This window comes from Lonchura striata, chromosome 21, assembly GCF_046129695.1.
Source record: "Lonchura striata isolate bLonStr1 chromosome 21, bLonStr1.mat, whole genome shotgun sequence".
NCBI classification, from domain to species: Eukaryota; Metazoa; Chordata; class Aves; order Passeriformes; family Estrildidae; genus Lonchura; species Lonchura striata.
The window spans coordinates 6,016,669-6,041,051 of NC_134623.1; the positions used below are offsets into that span (position 1 = coordinate 6,016,669).

The 24,383-nt window shown below is 54.9% G+C and overlaps 2 protein-coding genes across 7 annotated transcripts; both read left to right on the forward strand.

Annotated features, from left to right (window-relative positions):
• Positions 1–273: 273 nt before the first annotated feature.
• LOC144247295 (uncharacterized) lies at positions 274–23,950 on the forward strand. 6 transcript variants are annotated; one of them, XM_077787780.1, is made up of 6 exons: positions 274–344; positions 14,066–14,145; positions 15,675–15,723; positions 16,074–16,229; positions 19,503–19,649; positions 23,303–23,950. In XM_077787780.1, exons 1-6 carry the CDS (start codon positions 329–331, stop codon positions 23,341–23,343), a joined length of 489 nt encoding a protein of 162 aa, XP_077643906.1. In that variant the 5' UTR covers positions 274–328; the 3' UTR covers positions 23,344–23,950. The 6 variants fall into 6 exon arrangements, 4 of the variants coding, with proteins under 4 accessions (XP_077643906.1, XP_077643904.1, XP_077643905.1 ...); XM_077787778.1 differs by lacking the exon at positions 274–344 and adding an exon at positions 1,744–1,997; XM_077787779.1 differs by lacking the exon at positions 274–344 and adding an exon at positions 1,754–1,997 and having other exon boundaries at positions 16,140–16,229; positions 23,303–23,641.
• On the forward strand, positions 16,295–18,254 carry LOC110482794 (uncharacterized). Its single transcript, XM_021552309.3, has one exon. It carries the CDS (start codon positions 16,430–16,432, stop codon positions 17,576–17,578), a length of 1,149 nt encoding a protein of 382 aa, XP_021407984.2. The 5' UTR covers positions 16,295–16,429; the 3' UTR covers positions 17,579–18,254.
• Positions 23,951–24,383: the final 433 nt, after the last annotated feature.

Sequence of the window (24,383 nt, forward strand, 5' to 3'; positions counted from 1 at the left end):
GGAGGGAACGGGAGCGCTTTCCCTCCCGGCACCGCTCTAACTGGGAGCACTGGGACGGAACCGGGAGCGCTTTCCCTCCCGGCACCGCTCTGACTGGGAGCACTGGGACGGAACCGGGAGCGCTTTCCCTCCCGGCACCGCTCTGACTGGGAGCACTGGGACGGAACCGGGAGCAAACAGCGTCCGGACGCGGCCGCAGCCGGCGGGGAAAGGGGCAAAGCGAAGGGCGTGGTTATGCAAATCCGGGAGCGATCGCGCGCTGGGATTGGTGGGCGGGGGCAGCGCGGGGTTTCTTCGGTCACGTGAGGGCGGTGGGGGGCCTGGAGCGATGGCGGCGGCGTCTGGTGAGAGGGGACAGGGAGCGGGAATGGGGACAGGGAACGGGAATGGGGACAGGGAGCGGGAATGGGGACAGGGAGCGGGAATGGGGACAGGGAGCGGGAATGGGGACAGGGAACGGGAATGGGGACGGGAATGGGGACAGGGAACGGGAATGGGGACAGGGAGCGGGAATGGAGACAGGGAGCGGGAATGGGGACAGGGAGCGGGAATGGGGACAGGGAATAGGGACAGGGAGCGGGAATGGGGACAGGGAACGGGAATGGGGACAGGGAGCGGGAATGGAGACAGGGAGCGGGAATGGGGACAGGGAGCGGGAATGGAGACAGGGAATAGGGACAGGGAGCGGGAATGGGGACGGGAATGGGGACAGGGAACGGGAATGGGGACAGGGAGCGGGAATGGGGACAGGAGTGGGAGTGGGGACAAGGAATTGGAATATGGGTACGGGACCAGGAATACTGAAATGGAAATACAGGAATGGGACTGTGAATAAGAGAAGGCGAACAGGGAGTGGGAATATGGGACAGGGAATGCGACTGCGGCATGGGATTCAGACTGGGATGGGAGCAGAAGTGCAGCAGGAGCCGGGTGACACGGAAATGGGTGGGTGAGAGGGGAGTGACAGCGGGAAGAGTGGGATCTTGGAGAAGAGACACTGGCAACAAGAACACAGGGACATGGGGACGGTTCCTGGCAGGAGGTCCTTGATCGGCTGCACCAGAACCTCTGCCAGGGTCTTGCAGCGCAGCCAGAGGTGCTCAGCCTGAGGTGCCCAAACCCCAGAGCAATGCCCAAGTCCCTCACAGGAACCCTCAACTCTCTCAAACCCAGCATCCCACACATCCCCTGGATGATCCCTCCATGTCCCCATCCTTGTCTTAATTCAATGTCTTCCTTTTTACCCCAGTTTTGGGTATTTGGAAAGGACAAGGAGAAATGAAAAGAAAATCCAGGCCATGGGGAGCCACGAGGATGTGGAGCCCCCAGGCAGTTGTATTCCGAACACGGATCACCAGCACCATGAATCACCAGGGCTCTGCCCACCAGGAGTCAGTGGGGATCATCCAGTGAGGATCCTCCCATGGGGGATGGAGCTGGAGCAGGGCACAGAGCTCTTCCCGCACTTGGGGCACTCACGGGGCTACCATAGTGGTGCCTCCATAGGTGCTGGGTCAAGGCTGAGCTCTGGGAGAAGCTCTTCCCACTCTGGGGACACTCGTAGGACCTGTGACATCACAAGGAGCAGGGCTGGATGCCAGGCATCCACCAAAGGTGCTCTCTCTCTCTCTCCTCCAGAGATGGACAGGAGAGAGAAAACAGAATGAAGGCTTCATGGGTTGAGCTAAGGACTGGGACAGATCAGTCAGCAATTGCCATCATGGGCAAATCAGTTCAAAATTGGAGACATTGAATTTATTGCTATCAAAATCAGAGCAGGATAGTGAAAAGTAAAATAAAGCTTCACAAACACCTTCTGCCCACCCCTCCCTCCTTCTGAGCTCTGCCTCCTCCCACAGTGGGTGCAGGGAGACAGGGAATGGGGGCTCTGGTCAGTTCATCCCCTGTTGTTTCTCCTGCTGCTCGGGGAGAGGAGTCGTTCCCCTGCTGCACCATTGGGTCCCTCCTGGAGGCACTTCTCCGTGAACTTCTCCATGGTGAGTTCATCCCATGGACAGCAGTTCTCCACAAGCTGCTGCAGCGTGGCTCGCTCCTCCATGGGCTCACAAGTCCTGGCAGGACCCTGCTCCAGCGTGGGCTCCTCTCCAGGGGTTTGCAGGTCCCTGCTGGGTCCCTGCTCCAGCACAGGTTTCTCATGGGGTCGCAGCCTCCGCTCAGGCATCCCCCTGCTCTAGCACGGGCTCCTCCAGGTGCTGCAGGTGCATCTCTGCCCTCCGTGCCCTCCATGGGCTGCAGGGCCCAGCTGCCTCCCCAGGGACTGACCAGGGAATCTCAGGGCAATCAGCTCCAGCAGCTGGAGCAGCTCCTGCCCCTCCTGCCCTGCCCTGCCCTGCTCTGGGGGTGTGCAGAGTTGTTCTTCTCACATGTTCTCACCCTGCTCTTTCCTATTCACAGTTACAACTACACAATCACCAGATTTTGTTTTCTGAAATCTCTTATCCCAAAGGCATTACCACTATTTCTAACGGGCCCAGCCTTGGCCAGCAGCCAGTCCCTCCAGGAGCTGGCTGGCGTTGACTCTGCAGGACATGGAGGAGCAGCTGCTTCCAGCAGCCTCTCACAGAAGGTGCTCCTAGAGCCCCCTCCTTAGCAAAACCTGGCCATGCAAACCTAGTATAAGTATGGTAGGGTTCTATTACCATTATTCATTCTTATTGTTACTAATATTGCTCTTTATGCCATTTATATTACAGTTAGTATTTTTCCTGGTATTTTTAGTCTTTTTGACTCTATATTAATAGTGGCTATAGTAGAACTTGAAACAAAAGTTCTTAATTGCAAGTAGAATTTATCATTTTGGCAGCTGCTTGCCCTGCCCTGTTCTGTGTCATTGCTGTGTGTGAAGCTACTGCTGCCAAGACTCCCTGTTTCCTTGGTTTGGGAAATTCAATGACATTGCTCACGTGTCAGAAAGAGAGGGCTCATTCCAATCAAATGTATTGCCTGAGCTCTTCTACTCCCAGTGTTGGAAGCTTTTTCCTAAAATTGCTGACTTTCTCAGCTTCTGTTAATTGCAATTTTGTAACAAAATGTTCTCAGATGTGGTTTTGAAAGATTCTGTAATCAGCTTCCAGTTTTGCTTTTGAATTTCTTAATGGTGTGTCAAACTGAACACAGCATTTTGGGTGGGAAGGCTTCAGTCTGACATAGGATTGTCTCAGCAGCAGCTGTTTTTGCACATGTAAGCAGAGATAACAAAGGTTCCATTCGGAACCCACAGTGCCCTGCTCGAGGGAGCTGCTCTGGGTGAAGCATAAACTTTAAGGAAATTTAGAGATATTAGAGGAGCTAAGATTTTAGTTAGAGATAAGCCTTACTAGAGTTAATTAAAATAAATGAGCAGGCCTTGATGAAGTTGAGTTAGTAGTTAACTAATAATTGATTGCTTGTCAACACAATGTTTAGTTAGCTGGGTTTATAATGAAGAATATAGAAACTGACAAATAGCTTTTAGGAACTAAGACAATTGTGGGCCTCCTCTGTTCTGAAATCAATTGAAGACAAGGAATGGGAGTTCTACCAAGAGTTAATTTGTCATATTTGCATTGAAAAGGTAGAAAGGTCAGAACGAGGAAGACTTCATTTACTTCCTCATTTTGGGACTCATCTCCATGAAAGGGACCACCGACCCATTTCAAGGAACAAACTACACGTGCTTAATAGCTTTTTGAAATTACTAGCATATGAAGCGAGGAATGGGATGTACCAAAATTATGAATATGTATTTGTATTTTGGGTGTTCGAACTTGTATGGATAAAAGGGTTCTGTAATCACTTGAAAGGCGCGGTGTGGATTTGGGAACTATCCCGCACGCTGCCCGGCGTCGTAGTAAACATACACTTTCTAACTTTAAACTGTTAGAGAGTTTTTGTCCGTCACAGCTGGATATTGGTGCTAGATCAATATCCGTATTTCTTTAATAATTCATGGGCGCTGCGGGTTGTGCCGGGCCGGGCAGCGGCCGCAGCCCCGGCAGGGCCCAGCCGTGGACACGGAGCCTTTGCTGGGCAGGGCTCGGCCCTGCGGCGCCAGGCGGGCGGTGCCGCTCCCGCCGGGACCCTGCGGGAGCCGGGACAGCGAGAGAGCCCGGGCCGAGCATCAGCCCCAGGGCACGGCCCGGGAGGGGGCACAGCCCGGGGGTCCCACAGAGCCTCCCTGCTCCAGAGCCGCGCCTGCCGCGGCGGGGCAGCTGCGGCACCTGCGAGGCATGGAGGAGCCGCAGGCGGCGTTCCGAGCACTCCTTCGGGGCAGGATTTTGTCCCGCTGCGGGGAATTCCCGCGGGCCGGCCGGGCAGAGCTCTCTGCTCGGGACCGAGGACCGTGTTGCGTTGTGTGTCTGACAGCCAGTGATCCCTGACGCTGCTGGCAGCGGAATGGCCGGAGACAGGCCGGCAACAACACCCCAAGGGATCTGTGGGGCCAAGAGGGAAACACTCTGGTCACAGGAGTTGGATGATTGTGTGGTTGCGTGGCACAGACAGCAAGGAAGGGATGGGTACAGCTGAAGTGCCAAAACTGGAGAATTTTATTGAATAAATAAAAGGACACAAATAAGTGTGCCTAACAAAATATAAAAGGCTGCTTCAGAGGACCCCAAAGTGGGGCCAACACATACATATATAGTCTCCCATAGAATGTTCTAGAAGCCTTCTGGCCAGTCATGGGCTGTTACACCATCCTGATCTGCACGGCCACTCCCAATTGGTCCCAGAGTTCCTTGCTCCTTGCCATAAGCTGCCTGGATGTCATCAGTTGTGGCTTCTTATCTCTTGAAGCTTGATGTTCCATGTCTGCTGGGTGGCTCTAGGGCCAGTTCCTGGCGCCTGTTTGCTCCAGGACAAGCTCCCAAGGCCAGACACCTGCTCAGCAGCTCCAAGGCAGCAGGATTTTGGGAGGTCCTGGTGTTGGCTGCTGGCAGAGCCTCAGCGCTGAGCCAGGGAAGGTGTGGGACCCTCCCATGGTGGTGGTTGGGCTGCTCAGGTCAAATGCTTCATTGTCAGCCCAGAGCCATGTGGTGATCACCTGGTACCAGCAGGGGTGAGGGTTCGGAGAGCAGAGAAGGGTGGTACCAGAGCTTGGGTGCCGCGCTCCCGCCCCAAATCCCTTTTCTCTCAGCCCCGGCTAGCTCTTGTGGGGCGAGGGCGGGCGATGGAGGCATCCTCTGCCGCTCCCAGCTGGGGTTTGGAGAGTGCCTTTGTGGGTTCCGGGCAGCGCTAGCAAGCCTCGCGGTGGTAAATGAAGAGCGGATCCTGCTGGATGCTAAGTCCAAGTTTATTGTAGCCCAACGGGGCCAAATATCCTAGAACGGTGCCAGCCAACAGGAACAAGCACAAGGTGCTTGCACTGGCTTATAAACTGTAAGGGAGGGGTATCCAACGACCAATGGGGATAGGAATAGGGGGTGGCTCCGGGATGGGGGGATATGGTGGAGTCCAATGGGGGAAAGATATGGGGGGAGCCCCAGGTCCTCGCCCAATCACCCGGTGCCCTGAGTAGAAGCTTCTGGATGGATGGGAAGGGGCACCGAGTGATAGACAAGGCACCCGGGGGGGGGTGGGGGGTAAAATGCCTCTTTCAGGGTGATGGATAGATACTGGGAAGGCGGGAAGGGAGGACAAGGCGGGAAAACTGGGGATAAACCAAGTTGCACACGGGGGTACAAAGGAATAAACCAATACATAATACAGGGATAATAAAACATACAAATAACGCAACTCCACATCTCCTCCTTTTTTTGTTTAAAAAGAAAGGGGAAATGGGCAAAATGAGTCTTTAAACGGGGGCTGCACAGTCTCTGGGCTCATCTTGAAACTAGATGTTGTTTTCTTCAGGAAGTTCTTCTTCTTGGAACCCTTCCTTGTTCAAGGGTTCTAGTTCATCACTACGCTAAAGCCTGTAATAAACACAATGAGTCCCAGCAGCAGCAAAAGTCCTGTTTTTTTAGAAAACAACTGAAATTAATAGTCGAGGTAGGGGAGGTCTAACTCAAAGGGGAACAGAGAATCCCAGGAGCCAGAGAGGGAAGAGGGGGGACCAGGTGAGGGGGACCTTTTCTGCCGTCGGAGGGCGGCGTACCCAACTTGAGGACTGTCCGGTTTTCTCTTCTGGGTCTTAGGGACATATGGTCTGACGAATTTGGAAGGGACCCATCTCAGGCCTGAGGGCGTGGATACGCAAGCGTACCCCCGTCCCCAGGTGACCAAGTCATAGGGTCCTTCCTGCCGCCAGGTCTCAGGGTTTTTAATGAGAACTGGCGGCTTTTCCCTGACCTTGCTCTGCTCGTAGGAATTGAAGAGCCTCGCGATGGGGGGGTTGAGGCACTCGAAGGAACAGTTTAATAAATTGATGGTAAAAAGGGCCCGCGCCAACTGAACCTGGGGGGACTCATTTTTAGCTGACGACTGTTGTTGTTTAAGCATCCTTTTGATGCTTTGATGAGTCCTCTCCACCACGGCTTGACCTGTCGGGGAATAGGCGATGCCAGTTTTATGTTCTATTCCCCATTGCTGCAGGAAGCCTGCGAATTCCTTGGACGTGTACCCGGGGGCATTGTCTGTTTTTATCTGTTTTGGGACGCCCAGCATGGAGAAGGCTTGTATCAGGTGTTTCTCTACTTCCTTGGCCTTCTCCCCTGTGTGGGCAGAGGCGAAAACTGCTCCAGAGAAGGTGTCCACGGAGACATGGACGTACTTCATCCTCTCGAAGGAGGGGATATGAGTAACGTCCATCTGCCACACCTCACAGGACTTCAGACCCCTAGGGTTAGCCCCTGCGCTCACTGATGGTAGAGGGAGCGACTTACAGGATGGGCATGTGGCCACAATGGCCTTGGCCTGGTCCCGGGTTAGATGGAACTGCCGGACCAGACCAGGCGCATTTTGGTGGTAAAGCTGGTGGCTGATCTTTGCTTGCTGGAACTTGTCCGGGAGCGGCGCCAGCTGTGCGGGGGCGGCAGCGAGGGAATCGGCATGCCGATTGCCCTCCGCCAAGAACCCTGGCAGGTCGGTGTGCGACCTGATATGCATCACATAAAACGGTTGCTCTCGGTGGGAGACTAGCCTTATCAGCTTTGAGAGCAACTTGCTAAGGGCATCGTTGGAAACACCTTGCAGGATTGCATCCTGTGCTCTAGACACTACACCTGCTACATAGGCCGAATCGGTTACCAAATTAAAAGGTTCAGAGAACCGCTCAAAAGCTCGAACGACTGCGGCCAACTCAGCTACTTGAGGGGATCCTTCTACCTCAACAACATCCGCCTCCCACCGCTGAGTTTGAGGATCTTTCCAAGTCACTACTGACTTGTGGGACCCTCCGGACGCGTCCGTAAAAACTGTTAGAGCCTTTAAGGGTTTTTTGCTCTGAATTTGTTTTGTTGACAGAGTGAATTGGATTTCCAAATTGAAAATTTTGTGGGCCGGTCTCAAAACAGAAATTTTTCCGGTGTAGCTGTCCAGTGCAAACTGCAATGATTCATTCTCTTGCAGCAGGTGTTCCAACATTGCCTTTGTGAATTGGCCCGATTCCAATTTCAAAGGAATGTGAATGTGATCAAAGTCACACCCCGCCAGCTCCCGAATCCGCGTTCTAGCCTTGCGGATTAGCTCTGCCACCAGCTCTTGTGGCCGTGTCAACCTTTTGGATCGTGAATGACTCAGGAATACCCACTCTATGATGGAGAGTGGGTCCCTTTTGTCCTGATCCTTGCCCTTTCCTAGGGTGTCTGCCCATTGGAAGATGACACCGTGGAGGTGTGGCAGTCTGCCCAATATGATGAATCGGAAGGGCAGGCCCGGATCACACCTATGGGCCTGCCTGGCAGACATTGCCTCCTGGACCTTCTGCAAAGCAGCTTTGGCCTCTGGTGTGAGTTCCCTGGGAGAACTAGGCTCTTCCCCCCCTTTCAATAAATTGAAAAGAGGGGCTAGGTCTTCGTTGTTAATACTTAACCAGGGTCTCACCCAATTTAAAGACCCACACAGCTGCTGCACGTCGGCTAGAGTCCGAATTGAATTTTTTATGGCCAATTTCTGCGGAACAATGGTCCGCTTGTTTATCTCCAAACCCAGGTACTTCCAAGGTGGCATTTTTCGAATCTTATCCTCTCGCAGTTCGAACCCTACAGCAACCAACGCACTGGTTGTCAGTTCAAGCGTGTGTGTAAGTAGATCGCTGTTGGGGGCACAAATAAGGATATCATCCATATAGTGCTGGATGATCACACCCTCGGTGGCTGCACGCACAGGGGACAGCAATGAAGAGACGTACCACTGGCAAATGCTTGGGCTGACTTTCATGCCTTGGGGAAGAACTTTCCAGTGGTATCTCTCCATTGGGGCTTCTCGGTTGATGGAAGGAACCGAGAAGGCGAACCGTGGTGCGTCATCAAGGTGTAGGGGAATTTGGAAAAAACAATTTTTGATGTCAATGACAGCCAATTCCCAATTTTCTGGTAACATCGTGGGGGACGCCATCCCTGGCTGGAGAGGACCCATGTCTTCTATTACATTGTTGATGGCACGAAGGTCATGAAGGAGGCGCCACTCGTCTTTGCCAGGTTTTTTCAGGACAAAGACGGGGGAATTCCAGGGGGATGTTGTTTCCTGGATATTCCCTTTGGCGAGTTGCTCCTTCACGAGCTCTCGAAGCGCTTTTAATTTTTGTTTATTGAGCGGCCACTGCTCTACCCACACTGGTGTGTCTGTGAGCCAATTAAGTTTCCGGGTAGGACGCTCCTCAGTGACTGCTGCCCGAAAAACCTGGGGGGTCGGGATGTCAATTGTGACCCCCCACTGGGCCATCAGGTCTCTCCCCCATAAGGGTTCCGTGTAGTCTAAAACGAACGGGCGTAAATAAGCCGATTGCCCGTTCGGCCCCTCAAATTTTACGATGTTTTTTGATTGCTTTGCCAATTGAGAACCCCCTACACCTTGAATTTTCCCCGCCACGTTTTGCAATTCCCAGCGTGACGGCCAATCCTGTGCGGGAATGACTGTCATGTCTACCCCTGTGTCCAGGAGACCGCTTAGGTGTTTGTACTCCCCATCCTTCCGCATATAGCAGGAGAGCTTTGGTCTTTCCTTCCCTATGACCTGGGCCTGGCACACCTGGTAGCTCTTCTTCGCTGACTTCTTCCATAGATCCTCAGGGTGTGCCGGAGGCCCAGATGCTGGAATGGCCTGGGCGATGATTTGGCCCTTGGGAAGGAAGACCGGAGGATGGGGGCAGTGCAGCCACACCACTAATTGCTCAGTGTTCCTAGATGTCAGGGATGGTGCAATAGTGACTTCGAGAGGCGTGAATTTTGTGTCCCCAAGAACGATGTACTTACTGTGGAGGTTCCTCCAGGTTCCTGGGTCTTCTGTGTCGACGGCGATGGAGTGCCAGCCGCTGTCCCTTAGGTGCAGAGCCTCAGTCAGGGCCAAACTATATGGGGAGAAATCAGATACGATGTTAAGTATCGGCTTGGGCTGGTTCGGGCCTCGACCCAGCCAGGCAGTGGGAATGAAATCCACATCTTCCCTCATATAGGCTGGTTTGTCAGCCATAATCCGGTGTGTCAAGTCCAGTGAAATGTCCTCAGGTGGGCATTGCAGGTAGTCGTCCCTCCCCTCCTCTGATGTTATAGAGCCCACCATATTTATGTCCTCGCGCAGGGAGGGACTGCGCTGATGACTCAGTTTTTTTGTTTTCCCCCCGAGTTGGGGGCACTCTTTTCTTGTCGCTGCTGTTTAAACCTAAAAAACTCGTCCCTCAGCGGGCATTGGGAAGCCCAATGTCCCTTCTGCCTACATAGATTGCAGGCCTGATGGTGCTGTTGTCCCCTCGGGGGTGCTCCTGTAGGGTGGCGATCTGGAGAAGGGGTGGCTGGCGGTGTCACGGCTTCAACGAAGGCTACACTCCTAGTAGGTGGTTTAGGAGTCCTTGGAGTGTCCCCAGCAGGAACTGTCACCTTTCGCGCGCAGACCTGAAGCATACTTTGAAGGATAGGCTCAGGATCCAGGGGCAGGCTGAGGATGGCTTGCTGGCACGCGTCGTTAGCGTTCTGCCTCGCAACTGTGGCAAGCATCCCCTCTCGCAGCCTCTCGTCCGGGACCTGAGCCTCCATCGCGTGATGCAAGCGATCCACGAACGCGACAAAAGGTTCTAGGGGTTCCTGCTTTAGGGACAAGAAGTTAATAACCGTACCGCTGGGTCTTAACTTAAAAAACGCCTTTTCTGCCGCCCTAGTGCTGACTTGCAGCGCCTCTCTGGGGATTTTTTCTGCCTGCTTGGTCCCCATTTTCCAATCCCCCTCCCCGCACAAATGGTCTAGCGATATTACAGCCCCATCCTCATCCCTAGAGCTATCTGCATTGGCCCAGAGGTCAGGTAACATCTCTCTGATCTCCCGCTTCCACTCGGACTCCCAGATGAGGAATTCTCCGTGGGTAATTAAACAGGAGAAGAGAGTTCGAATGTCCGCGGGGACATATTCTTTGGAGGAGAGGGTTGCTTTTAATAAGCCTTGGAAGTATTCGCTTTCCATCCCGAACCCCTTCTTGGCCTTGCAGAGCTCTTTGATGGTCTGCTGGGGGATGGGGGACCACTGTGCAAGGGGCCTACCCCCCTGCCGCGGGGTACAGGTGACAGGTGCGGCCGAGAAGGCAGGTAGGGATTGGGGTGGATCGGGGTTCCCACGCTCCCCCCCCCCGGAACCGAAAGCGTGGGAACTGGAAGTGGGGTCGTGGGAACCAGGGGACGAGGCGTGGTCTGGAGCAGGAGGAGTGGTATGGTGGGGACTCCCCTCACCGGGGGTGGAGCTGAGGGGTGGGGTGTTGAATAATTCAAGGGAGGGGGAGTTGACGGGGGGTGGAGGAGGGAGGTGGGGGGAGAAATCCAGGGAGCAGAAGGGGTTGGTTTGCCGGAAGGGATTATGGGAGGGGGGAGGATAGGGATCATGGGAAGAAGGAGCACAAGTGGCGGGAAAAGCCACGCGGTCACCGCCATCTTGTGTCCTGGGGAAGGGGGAAGAAGGGAAGCCATTTCGTGGGGTTTGGGGATGGTGGATAGGGGATGAGGGATCTTCGGGGGTCTGGAACAATTTAAAACGAACAGAGTTTCCACGGGACAGGGCTGTACAGCGCGGGGAAGAAGGGGAACGGGTAGAAGCAGAGACAGTGCCTGCACCGCCCTGCGGGGTGTCTAGGGTATTCTCAGAGGGGCCAGAATCTGCCTGCGGGCAATGCCGGGATGCCTGTCTGATAATACCCGACTTCGGGAGAGAGGGAGAGTTTTGCCGCAGTTTTCCCGCAGCGCCCGCCGCAGCCGCAGCCTCGGGAGCAGCGACAGCAGCCGCCCCGCGCCCCGCCGCAGCGGCAAGTGCCGCATCGTACTGCAGCGACCGGGCTGAGGGACATGGAAGCGGAGTAGCGTTATTTGAACTACCCGCTGAACTGGGTATCGGTTTGTTTGCGGCTGGCTGTAGCAGACTTTCGTAGTGATATTTAATTATATCGCGAATTTGGAGAGCCAAATGGGTGAATTTGGAGAGAGAGAGATCCGACTGTCGCAGGATCTCCCCCGCTACCTGTTCCCAAAAAGGGGCTTGGTATAATTTAGCTGGCAAAATGTCAGGGAAAGTCTGCGACAACCACTGAACAAACTTCTTAACTTCAGATTTTTTAACCTTAATTCCCCCCACTAAAAGGATACCCACAACTTGGGAATAAATGCTCTTCTGCGGCACGGACAGCCTTGCACCCATGGCTGTTAGATGTTAAATCGTGCCGCAGCGCCTACGATTGGGAAAACACGAACGAAAAACAAAAGACCACACTTCCAGCTTTGCCGCAGTCCTTAAGCTTCCCGCCCGGAAAGGGAAGCACCAAAAACAGGAATTTTTTCCCCGAACCCCGGGGAAAAAGAAACCCACCAAAAAGGGATCCTTTCCCTAAATCCTAGGGAAAAGGAACCAACCAAAAAAGGACCGGGAAAGCCCCAGGGGCCCCTATACTCACAAACCAAAGGGGGCCGAGAGGGAAGGGTGGAAAAGAAAAACCAATCGTAGAACTCCTCCGCGAGAGGATCGACTCAGGCGGTGCTTTCCGGAGCTGCTGATCCTGTCCCTGAGAGTGCCACCCACTAGAACATGGGTCTGCTCTCGCCGGGGAAGCTGACGGCCAGGGAGGACGATTCTTTGGGTCCGCACGACCCTAAAATCCTCAAAGGAGGGGTCCAACGCAGCAAAAACGGGGCCGCTCGTTGGGCGCCAGCTGCCGCGCTCCCGCCCCAAATCCCTTTTCTCTCAGCCCCGGCTAGCTCTTGTGGGGCGAGGGCGGGCGATGGAGGCACCCTCTGCCGCTCCCAGCTGGGGTTTGGAGAGTGCCTTTGTGGGTTCCGGGCAGCGCTAGCAAGCCTCGCGGTGGTAAATGAAGAGCGGATCCTGCTGGATGCTAAGTCCAAGTTTATTGTAGCCCAACGGGGCCAAATATCCTAGAACGGTGCCAGCCAACAGGAACAAGCACAAGGTGCTTGCACTGGCTTATAAACTGTAAGGGAGGGGTATCCAACGACCAATGGGGATAGGAATAGGGGGTGGCTCCGGGATGGGGGGATATGATGGAGTCCAATGGGGGAAAGATATGGGGGGAGCCCCAGGTCCTCGCCCAATCACCCGGTGCCCTGAGTAGAAGCTTCTGGATGGATGGGAAGGGGCACCGAGTGATAGACAAAGCACCCGGGGGGGGTGGGGGGTAAAATGCCTCTTTCAGGGTGATGGATAGATATTGGGAAGGCGGGAAGGGAGGACAAGGCGGGAAAACTGGGGATAAACCAAGTTGCACACGGGGGTACAAAGGAATAAACCAATACATAATACAGGGATAATAAAACATACAAATAACACAACTCCACACTTGGGGACCCTCTGCAGCCTGTGGGGCAGATATCCTGATAAGGGGGAACCCCGGGAGCCTGGAACAAGGACCCCACACAGGCAGTACCCCTGGAGCCCCTCTGACACCCACCTAGGGAGTCCAAAGAAGGGGAACTATGAGAACCCCGGCCTTGCTCTGGGGTCTCATATGGTGGTGAAATTCCTCCTCCAACCCGTGCTTCCAAAGAAAAACTCCGCAGGCTTTAGCTGTTCAGTCTCAAGGCAGTTTATTGCTAGTTATCTAACAGATTATGTTCTTGGACAGCGGCTATTTGATCAGCGGCCTGGGTAGAGGCACACACACACACTGACATCCTCTTTATCTGCTGTCTTCTTCATCTCTCCCCCTGCCCAGGGCTGCTGCTATCTTTTATAAGATATATTACGTATAACATGTTTACAATTATTCCCCAATACCTACTACCTACGTTGCCAAGTGTTTTTCTACTCTAAACCAATCTGTGAGTGCCAACATCACCAAGAACATGGAAGTAAGGAAAAAGAAGGAGGAAGAACAGGATCAGCCCACTTTCCTCCATCTTAGAACTTCTGACCCCCATGTACAAAGTAAAAACCCCCCTGTACATGTGTTAAAACCCCCCTGTACAATACTAAAAAAATTTCCCTTCTACTTTGTAATTACTTTTACTATACTATCTAACCTGTTGTGGCTGCTTGTTCCACCTCTAAAGTTGGTAACTCATTCCATGGCTCAAACTCAAAATCACAGCTGTTTTTCAGCTGTCTGCCAGGGTCTAGAATGCCTCTGACCAAGGCCTGGAACCTCTAAAAATGTCTGAGAGAAGTTGTGAGTTCCCACAGGGAACCTCTGGGATTGCCAGGAGCCCCAGCAGCGTAGAGAGAGGGGATACCAATACACACTGGAGCTGCAGAAGCCCAGACAGGAGGGAGCCCCTGACCCCAAAGTGAAGAGACCAGAGAGGGAGGGAGAACTCCTGGGTGGATGGTTGTTTGGTGAAACTTGGTGGTTTGGGTATTTTTGAGAGTGTCTGAATCTTGGTGGTCTGGAGGTTTTTAAGGACACCAGATGCCTGGTGACTTCAAGAGATGGAACTGGGCAGGAGAAACACCCAAGGCAACATGCCCACACCTTGTTTTTCCCCCAGAACAGGAATTCCATTTCCCAAACCTTGGCCCAATGGAGGAGGAGACTGCGAAGAAGGCGAAGATGGCCTGGCCCAGACAGGTTTGAAGGAAGTCACTGCCCATTTTCCCCTCTCTCCTGCTCCATCTCCCAGCCCAGAAGGGCTCCCAGCTGCACGGCTACCCCACTGCCAACGCGATCCTGTCCCCAATCCCTCTCCCTGTCTCCATTCCCTGTCCCCATTCCCGCTCCATGTCCCCATTCCCTGTCCACATTCCCGTCCCCATTCCCGTTCCCTATTCCCATTCCCTGTCCCCATTCCCACTCCCTGTCCCCATTCCCATCCCGATTCCCGCTTCCTGTCCCCATTCCCATTCCTTGTCCCCATTCCCGTTCCCTGTCCCCATTCCCGTCCCTATTCCCGCTCCCTGTCCCTATTCCCGCTCCCTGTCCCCATTCCCTGTCCACATTCCCGTCCCCATTCCCCCTCCCTGTCCCCATTCCCGCTCCCTGTCCCCATTCCCATTCCCTGTCCCCATTCCCGTTCCCTGTCCCCATTCCCGTTCCCTGTCCCCATTCCCGTTCCCTGTCCCCATTCCCGTCCCCATTCCCGCTCCCTGTCCCCATTCCCGTTCCCTGTCCCCATTCCCGTCCCCATTCCCGCTTCCTGTCCCCATTCCCATTCCCTGTCCCCATTCCCGCTCCCTGTCCCCATTCCCTGTCCACATTCCCATCCCCATTCCCGCTCCCTGTCCCCATTCCCGCTCCCTGTCCCCATTCCCGTCCCCATTCCCGCTCCCTGTCCCTATTCCCTGTCTTCATTCCCGCTCCCTGTCCCCATTCCCGTCCCCATTCCCGTTCCCTGTCCCCATTCCCGCTCCCTGTCCCCATTCCCGTTCCCTGTCCCCATTCCCGCTCCCTGTCCCCTCTCACCAGACGCCGCCGCCATCGCTCCAGGCCCCCCACCGCCCTCACGTGACCGAAGAAACCCCGCGCTGCCCCCGCCCACCAATCCCAGCGCGCGATCGCTCCCTGATTTGCATAACCACGCCCTTCGCTTTGCCCCTTTCCCCGCCGGCTGCGGCCGCGTCCGGACGCTGTTTGCTCCCGGTTCCGTCCCAGTGCTCCCAGTTAGAGCGGTGCCGGGAGGGAAAGCGCTCCCGGTTCCGTCCCAGTGCTCCCAGTCAGAGCGGTGCCGGGAGGGAAAGCGCTCCCGGTTCCGTCCCAGTGCTCCCAGTCAGAGCGGTGCCGGGAGGGAAAGCGCTCCCGGTTCCGTCCCAGTGCTCCCAGTCAGGGCGGTGCCGGGAGGGAAAGCGCTCCCGTTCCCTCCCAGTGCTCCCAGTCAGAGCGGTGCCGGGAGGAAAAGCGCTCCCGGTTCCCTCCCAGTGCTCCCAGTCAGGGCGGTGCCGGGAGGGAAAGCATCCCAGCTCCTTCCCGGTGCTCTCAGGATCGCTCCCAGTGCTGCACGGGCCGGCGCCGCTTTGGAACCCGCCCCGGGGCAGAGCGCGGCTGCTTTTGGGTGTCGGCACCTGCCCGGGCCGGGCTGGGAGCGGAGGCGGAGCGGGAGGAAGAGGAGGGACGGAAGAGGAGGAGCAGGAGCAGCACCAACACCACGCTGTTTCCCGTCTCAGGTTGCAGCTGCCCCGGGTCCACCAGTATCGCTCCCCCTCGAACCCACAGGTGAGCGGGGAGGGGCAGCTCTCCCCAGATCCATCGGGAAGGTCTCCGGGAGGGTTTTTTGCGGGGCAGGGGATGTTTGGATCTTGCAGGACCCCAAAGCTGCGCCCGAAATGCCCCTGGAGGGAACTTGGAGCTTCCCACGTGGCGATCGCCCGGTAGCGGCGGGCACAGGGCCGATATCGGGTTTGGGGATGCCCGGGAGAGCCGGGGAACGCGGCAGCCCCGGAGCGGGGAGCGCGCAGAGCGGCGATCCCGGAGCGGGGGACAAACCCGCTGCCTGGACGGGCGGGGGAGGTGGGGATGAGCGGGCTCGCGGCCACGGAGGCTGAAAGGGGCGTTGACTTCTCCAGCTGAGATGACTTCTGGGGCAACGGGACCACCAAACCCAACGGGCTCATCCCTCGCTTTCATCCCAGATCAGGATTTTCCATTATCAAACCTTGGCCCGATGCAGGAGGAGGAGGAGGCCATAAGGAAGAGGAAGATAGTCTGGGAGCCCCAGGCAGGTGAGGAGGAAGTCGCTGCCCCTTTCCTCTTCTCTCCTGCTCCATCTCCCAGCCCAGCACGGCCCCTGGCTGCAGGACAACTCTGGTGCCAACACCATCCTGCTGGGCACACACTGGGGGAATCTCCTTGCCCTTCCCTGTGGCACAGAGGCAAATCTCATCCTCTCCTTGTCCTACCTCCCCCAGACAAGGAGCCGAGGATGGAGACCAATGAGGACAAATCCCCATGGCAGAACCTCGTGGAAGAGGCCATTTTGAGCAGCTCCACAGAAGGGGAATCTAATGGGGAGGAAAAGCCCTGGAGATCCCACATGAGGAGGGGCTGCAAACACAGATCACGGGGATCCGAGGAGGAAAGACCCAACCTGGGCCAGGGAGGCAGCCAGAGCTCGGAGCTAGGGGTCCACGAGCAGCTTCATGATGGAGAGAAATCCCACAAGTGCTCAGAGTGTGGGAAGAGCTTCAGCCAGAAATGCAACCTGATGCGCCACTGGAGAATCCACACTGGAGAACGGCCCTACGAGTGTGATAAATGCAGGAAGACGTTTCAGATGAGTTCCTGTCTTGTCAGGCATCAGCAGAGTCACACAGAGGAGAAGCCTTTCCACTGCCCCAGCTGTGCGAAAACCTTCAGGAACAACTCCGGCCTGGTCACCCACCTGCGCATCCACACTGGGGAGAGGCCCTATGAGTGTCCCGAGTGTGGGAAGAGCTTCACCCAGAACTCCACTCTGACTGCCCACCTGAGGAGCCACACAGGGGAACGGCCCTACGAGTGTGCAGAGTGTGGGAAGGGCTTCAGGACGAGCTCTGAATTGACCATCCACCAGAGAAGCCACACTGGGGAACGGCCCTATGTGTGTTCTGAGTGTGGGCAGAGCTTCCAGAAGAGCTGCCACCTGACCCGCCACTTGGCAATCCATACAGGGCAGCAGCCCTTCAAGTGTGGGCAGTGTGGGAAGAGCTTGAGGTCGAGGTCTGAACTGATTGTCCACCAGAGGAGCCACACGGGGGAACGGCCCTACGAGTGTGGGCAGTGTGGGAAGAGCTTCATGTCAAAGTCCCACCTGATCTACCACCAGAGGAGCCACACTGGGGAGAGGCCCTACGAGTGTGATAAATGCAAGAAGACGTTTCAGACCAGCTCCAGTCTCATTCTGCACCAGCAGCTTCACACAGATGAGAGGCCCTTCCGCTGCCCCGACTGCGGGAAGGGCTTCACCCGCAACTGCAATCTCGTCACCCACCGGCGCATCCACACTGGGGAGAGGCCCTACAGGTGTCCTGAGTGTGGGAAGAGCTTCTCACAGAGTGGTTACTTGACCAGACACCAAGAGAGCCAGCACTAAAGGAAGTCCTATGAGTGCCCCAGTGCAGAAAGAGCTTTGTGTGCTGCTCCAGCTCCATCCCCCACAGGAGGATCCATGCTGGATGATCCCCAGTGAGCCCTGGTGGGCAGAGCCCCGGTGATCCGTGGTGTCGGTGATCTGTGGTGGGAAGACGCCTGCCTTGGGGCTTCACATCCTCCTGGCTCCCCATGGGCACCTGCGCACATCCACAGGCCAACATCGGAAATCCATTGTGGAGAGCTGATTTGTTTACTTCTGACCCCAGAAAAATATCTTTTTGCATCTTCTGGTGGCATAGCAAAACTGGATAGCCTTAGAGGTCTTCTTCCAACATAAATCCATTATTTTAATTTTCTCTGGCCCACGGGCATCTTCTATGGCCAAATGGGGATGGACTGTGGTAAAACTTCTGATTTTTGAGACGTGTGGAAACACCTCCAAAAAAAGATTCTTCCCACCCACTCAAGCACATGGATGCTCTGCTGGCAGGGACACAGAAATAATTTTGTTTTAGCCTTGAAATGGTTTTTGTTCATCCCTTTGAAAGCCCTGAAACCAGGGTAAAAATAAAGACATTGAACTAAGGCATGGATGGGGACATGAAGGGACATGGACATGGGTGGCAACATGGGAAACATGGATGGGGACATGAACTTGGACAGCAGCAGTGCCACCACCTGTGCCACCAGCAGCTTCCTGTAAGCCATGGCCAGGCACAGTCTGTTGCAGTTCCTGCCACCATGTCCCCACTGTCACCACTGCAGTGTCCCAGCCAAACGTCACCACCCACCAGGGCAGGACAGGGACCTTGTTCAGCTGGTGACAAGTGTCCTGAAAGCAAGTGACAGCCACCAGGGTGTCCCAGGGCCACTGCACTCAGGGGGCCCCAACTGCCACTGGGGACAGGGCAAGGGTCAGTGTCACCTGGGGGCCCACGTGGCCTCATGCTGGGTGTCACCAGAGGCGTCCTGATGGCAGTGTCCATACAGTTGTGGTGACATTGTCCCCTGATGTGTGTCCTGGTGGCATTGCGTTCCCTCCCCTCTCTTTTTCCCCCTTCCCCATTGTGGCTCCCTGTTACCCCTCTGCGTGTCCCTGTCCCCGCTGTGAGTTACTGTCCCCATCTCCCCTATGTGTCCCTGAACCCTTCCATGTGCCCCTCTCCCTCCCCCGATGTCCCTGTCCCCTGCCCCTGGCAGGGCCAAAGTCCCCAAAGCCCCAGGGCCATGTCCTGCAGGGTGTCCCTGTGTCCTGCAGGGTGTCCCTGTGACCCTCAGGATGTTCCCGTGGCTGCTTCTGGCGCTGAGCATCTGTGCCTGCCCTGCCGCAGGTAGGGACATGCCATGGCACCCTGCAACACTCCCCACAACACTCTTTGTCCTCTGATTTTGCGTCCTCCCCCGAACTTTGGGACCTTTCCCCCTCTTTCGGATCCCTTCTCCTTATTTTTTGAGTACTTTCATCCCTATTTTGGATTATTTCCCCATCATTCAAGTCCTTTCCCTGTTTTGGGTCACTTCCCCATATTTAGGGTCTGTTCCCGCCTATTTTGAATCCTTCCTGTCTTTCCCATCCTTTCCCCCAGTTTTGGGTGCCCTCCCCTTTGACTTTGGCAAATTTTTGGGTGCATCCCACCCTCTAACCCTCTCCCTGCCCCTTAACCCCTTCACCCCCACCCATGTCCCCCCAGGCCTGTCCCCAGCTGTGTTCCTATCTGTCCCCCCACACCACATGGACTCGGTGCTCACCATCCTGGATGCCCTCAAGTCCCCAGCCCAAGACTCTGGATCTCCTCTTCCAGGAGATCCAGAGCTGGCCCGGCTTCCAGGGGACACCAGTGGTACCAGAGCTCGAGGTGGGTGGCTTGGTGGGAGAGGGTCTGGGGCCATCTTGGGACTGACCATGGGTCTTGTCCACTCTGCAGGGAGGAGCAGTCCCAGCCGGGGAGTCTGGGATGGACGGGGGCAGGAGAGACTGGACACTGGTGCAGATGGACACAGACACAGGAGCCATGGATCCCACTCTGGATGGACACTGGTCCAGAAGGATCCCAGCTGGCCACTGGCATGCTGTGGGTAGCTGGTGTGGGCACCCACTGGGTGGGGACACCCTGGGTGGGCGGGACAACCCAAAAAATTGGGGTCCTTGGGTGGGCAGGGACACCTTGGGGATTTGGGACCCCACCAATTGGGACTTTTCAACGTTGGGATGCCAGGTTGGGGGTGCCTCCCCCACCACCCCAAAATCCAGTTCCTGAACCTCCCCAAATTATTCTGCCCATCCCATCACTCACAAATTCAGCCCTCAAAATGCCTCCTCTGTCCCACCAACCCAAAATCCAACAACAAAATGCCTCTCTGGAGCCCCCCCAAATTTTTCTCCGTATCCCATCAGTCACAAATACAACCCCCAAAATTATTCTCCCAATCCCACCACCCCCAAATACAACCCCCAAAATGACTCCTGCCATCCCACCAGCCCCTAAATGCAGCCTCTGAACCCCCCAAACTACTCCCCCCCAGAACTGATGGAGGTGGAAGCCCCCCTGGCCACCCCTGAGCCCCCTGCCCTACTGAAGACCTACAAGTGGTGCACTGCAACTGCCACTTTCCCCAGAGGGGACCTCTAAATAAGTGGGGGGGTCCCCAGGAGGCGGCGCTGGGTGTGGCTGCAGGGCTGGAAATGCTCCTACAGAAGGTGACAGGGGAGGTGACAGGGATGTCCCCAAGGCCAGCACGCGCCGGTCACTCTTTCAGAGGGTGTTACCGACCCTCCAAGGGGCCCAAAGAGCTGCAGGGACCCAAGAGGACACGAGAGGATGAGGCCACCCCTGCAGCTGTACCTGTGCTCTGTGGGCAGGAGGAGGGGACACAGCCACAGCAGGGCCAGGGCAGAGCTGGGGGTGCAGAATGGGGCAGGTGAGGGGGTATGGATTGGGGGGTGAGGGGTTATGGGGTGGGGTGTGGATTTTGGGGTGATTATGGGTGAGGACTGATGGATTTTGGGGTGATTAAAGATGGGGGGCTATGATTTTTAGGGTGATGATGGTGGGTGTGGGGTTCTAGGGATGGTTTGGAGGGTGGTGGGTTATGGGGTGATAGGTGGGGGTGATGAATTTTGGGGTGATTGATGGCTGAGGTGTGATGACTAGGGGTGATTATGAGGGTGGGGGTGATCATGGATGATCATGGGGGTGATGGGTTATGGGGTGATAGGTTATGGGGTGGTGAATTTTGGGGTGATGATGACGGGTGAAAGGTGATGGAGAGGTTTGGGGATTGATGGGTTATAGGGTGAATGTGGGCTGGTTTGGGGAGGGCAGATGGACAATCTGGGGGGCTTTTTGGGGTGTTGCCATGTCCCCCCTGGCACTCCTGAGGAGATACTTTAATATTCTGTGGTTTGAGGGGATGGTGCTTGGACCTGGAGCTTGCTCCCCACACTTGCAAGTCTGGTCCCAGTTACAGGAGTGACTGTAGCAAAGGAGCACCCCACCATGGCACATTCCTGGCTCAACTCTAGACACAAAGAGTGCTGAACTGAAGGCCCACACACTGCCATGCAGGCAGTGCCACCTTTCAGCACATAGAAACCCAAAACGCTTTCATGGAGATTTCTAACTGCAAAGCAGGCAGCTGGTGTCTGCTTCCTAGCCAGGAGCCAGGAATTAACCTTGGTGCTTTAGCACTTGGCACTTCCTCCAGGGATTTTCAATGGATAACAGAATATCCTAAATTGGAAGGGATGCACAAGGGTCATCAAGTCCAACTGCTGGCCCTGCACAGGACATCCCAGCAATCCCAGCCTGTTCCTGGAAGCATTGTCCAAATGCTCCTGGAGCTCTGGCAGCCTTGGGGCTGTGATCATCTCTCCAATGCATCCCCAGCAGGACAGCATTGGCAGCAGGGTTATCCTGCAGCCAGGGGCCATGCAGGGGTGAGAGATGGAGCAGGAGAGAGGGGGGAAAGGGGCAGTGACTTCTTCCACACCTACCTGGGGCTCTTGGGGCCTCTTCCTCGCGGCCTCCTGCTCATCCATCCAGCCAAGGTTTAGGAATGAGAAATCCTGGTTTGGGGGAAAACAAGCTGTGAGAGTGTTTGGTTGGGGATTTTCTCTGCCCAAGTGACTCTAGAAGTCACCGGACATTTTGTATCCATAAAAACCTTCAGATCAGCAAGATTTAGCTGAAAAAATACTCAGAAATACAAAGATTGAGACCCTCAAGACTTGAATGGTTCATGATCATTCCAAAAAAATCTTCTCAGGAGTTCCCCCTCTATGGTCTCTCCACTTTGGACTTCTGGGGAACCTGCGTATATTGAGGGTTTCCCTCTCTGGGTTCCCCAACCTCTCCAGGCTGTCAGGGGTCCCAGGAATCCCTAGGGTTCCCCCTCTCTGCTCTTCTGACCTTGGGCTTCTGGGGCTCCCCCTTCTCTCTGCTGCTGGGGGTTCCCTGCAGCTCCAGGGGCTTCCCTGGATCCCCCTCTCTGGGCTCCCACCCAGCGATGCTGGGGCTCTCGGGGTCCCAGCGCTCCCCTTTCCCCTGACTCTGCTCCAGGCTGTGGGGAGCTCCAGGATTTCCCCCTCGCCAGGGTGTTCCCCTCTCTGGGCTCAGTCCTGCGGGTCTCCACTCTCTGGGCTGCACATTTCGGTGTCCCAGTGTTCTCCGCTCTGCCACCCTCCCCCACAAAAAAGCAACCTCCAGGGGCATCCCCCAGAATCTCCCCAATGGGCATTTGGAGTCCTTCAAGCTCCAAAAATACCCCCTCTCTCTCCCCCATAAAACCCCCTAAAAATACCCTCCCGCGGAGCCCCCAGGATATCTGGGCGAGCTCCCCCTCCACGGTCACCTGCGACATGGTGGGGGGACAATGCCCCCGGGGGCGGGAGGGCTGCGGATACAGCGAGGGCTGGACCGCGCTGTCCCCCTGCTCCCCCTTCGTCCTCCTCCTCTATCCCAGCTCTTCCTCCCGTCCTCCTCCGCTTCCTGCTCCTCCTCCACCCCTCGTCCTCCCCCTCGAATCCCTCCAGCCCTTGTCCCGCTGCTCTTCCATCGCCGCTCCGCCACCCCCTTCCTCCTGCCCCGCTCCTGAAGCCCTCGCAGCCCGCGGGAGGAGCAGGGATGGAGCCGGGACAGGTCGGGATGGGCAGCGCGGGGCTCTCGGCTGCTCCCAGCCGCTGCGGGCGGGGGGAGCCCCACACAAGGAAAAGGAGAGGGAAACTGGGAAAACTGGGGGCTGCACATCCAAACTGGGGCTCGGTGGGGACCCTGGGTGGGAAATTCCATCCCTTTGGGCTGATGCCCGAAAGACAGGCTGGAAATAAATCCCCGCAGACCAGTGTCTATGGAGCAGGTATTTGTTTATTGCAGCACTGGTGGTGAGGGGATTTCTGCACCTAACTCACCCACCTTTGTCCCGTGCTGTGCTATATTTTTACAGTAAGTGTTGCTCAGTGTCACTGGAACATTATAATATATGATTACAATGTTCCAGTGACATATATAAATATATGATTTAGAATAGATTCGTGCTCAGGACTAAAACATACAGTATCTTTTTAAATGGAACCAAGTGATGGGAAAGAGCAATATACACAGGATGGATTCCCGTCTCAAAATATGGTTATTCTGAAGGATTGTTCTGTCTGGAAAATATATATTGAACTATAAGATGAATATTAGTTGGCAGAACAAGATATTTGAGGGGATTACTGTCTTAACAGGGTTTCTGCAATCAGAGTATTCCGGGAAAACCTCTGTTTAGAAGCACCACAAGAAAAGACCATGCATTAATATGTGAAAAGAGGCAAGATCAACGAGAGGAAACAGGAAGACGCCCCTGGAATCCCACTAAGTTTGAAGAGAGTATAAAAAAGACCCTGTGAAATCAGTACCTTGTGAACTGCAAGGGGTACGGAGCTGCATAGTCGGAACCCAGTTCACCCAGCACCGATCGCCTGGCTCAGTGCTGATTTGCTTGTGGCTTTTCCAATTTTACTTTGATTTGTTTTAATACATTCCTTTAATTATTAAATTGGCGGATTCATTTGTAGCAAACACCATCACAAATGCGATGGAACTCATTCACATTGTATGAGCTTATGGTCATTAGATAGTTCTGCACTGCACTTTGTGCCTCCCTAATTCAGGTTCTGACAGGAGTCTGTGATTGTCCTGGTTTTGCAAGGGAGGCATTTAGGGAAGGCTTCCAAGGTCTTCTTGGCATCTGAACTTTTCAACTTTGTCTTCAGAGCATGTGCATTACTGTGTTCCTTGTTCTGTCTGGTCCTAACCAGCCTAAATTCTTTGTTTTGTGGCTAATTGCCATTGCACTTGCCAATTTCTCATTAGTACTATGCCCTCTAAAACTATCCACCTGGCGAGTTTTTTTCTTCTTTTTTTTTGGTCTATTCAGCATTAACCAACTAGTTAACCATATACTAGTCATTACATTATATAAAGTTATTTATATCAGGTTATATAGGTATAAAAGTTCTGATTCAGATTATATAGGTATAAATAGGTATGATTCAGATTAGGTATTAGGTTATATAGAAATATAAAAATTCATGATTTTGGTTCTGTTGATATCAGCTTATATAGATATATCAGGTTATATTGATATCTTATAACTCAAGGTATATCAGCACCTTGTAACTTTGATCTAAATTCTGTCTGCAGCAGGGCTCTTCCCAGAGGCCTGGAGGTGTTGGAGTGGGACTGCAGAGACAGGTGAGGGATCCCAAGAGTGGATTTTGGCGATAGGGTCCGTGGGGATGGGAATGTGCCGCTCCCTTGCCAGGG

Bases quoted from the DNA above. Each gene is read 5' to 3' on its own strand.
- LOC144247295 (XM_077787778.1), top strand. From the start codon at position 1,880: ATGGGGGCTCTGGTCAGTTCATCCCCTGTTGTTTCTCCTGCTGCTCGG. The intron at 1,998-14,065 runs GTGAGTTCATCC...TTTTTCCCCCAG, and splicing joins TCTCCGTGAACTTCTCCATG to AACAGGAATTCCATTTCCCA. The intron at 14,146-15,674 runs GTTTGAAGGAAG...TTCCCGTCTCAG, and splicing joins AGATGGCCTGGCCCAGACAG to GTTGCAGCTGCCCCGGGTCC.
- LOC110482794 (XM_021552309.3), top strand. From the start codon at position 16,430: ATGGAGACCAATGAGGACAAATCCCCATGGCAGAACCTCGTGGAAGAG.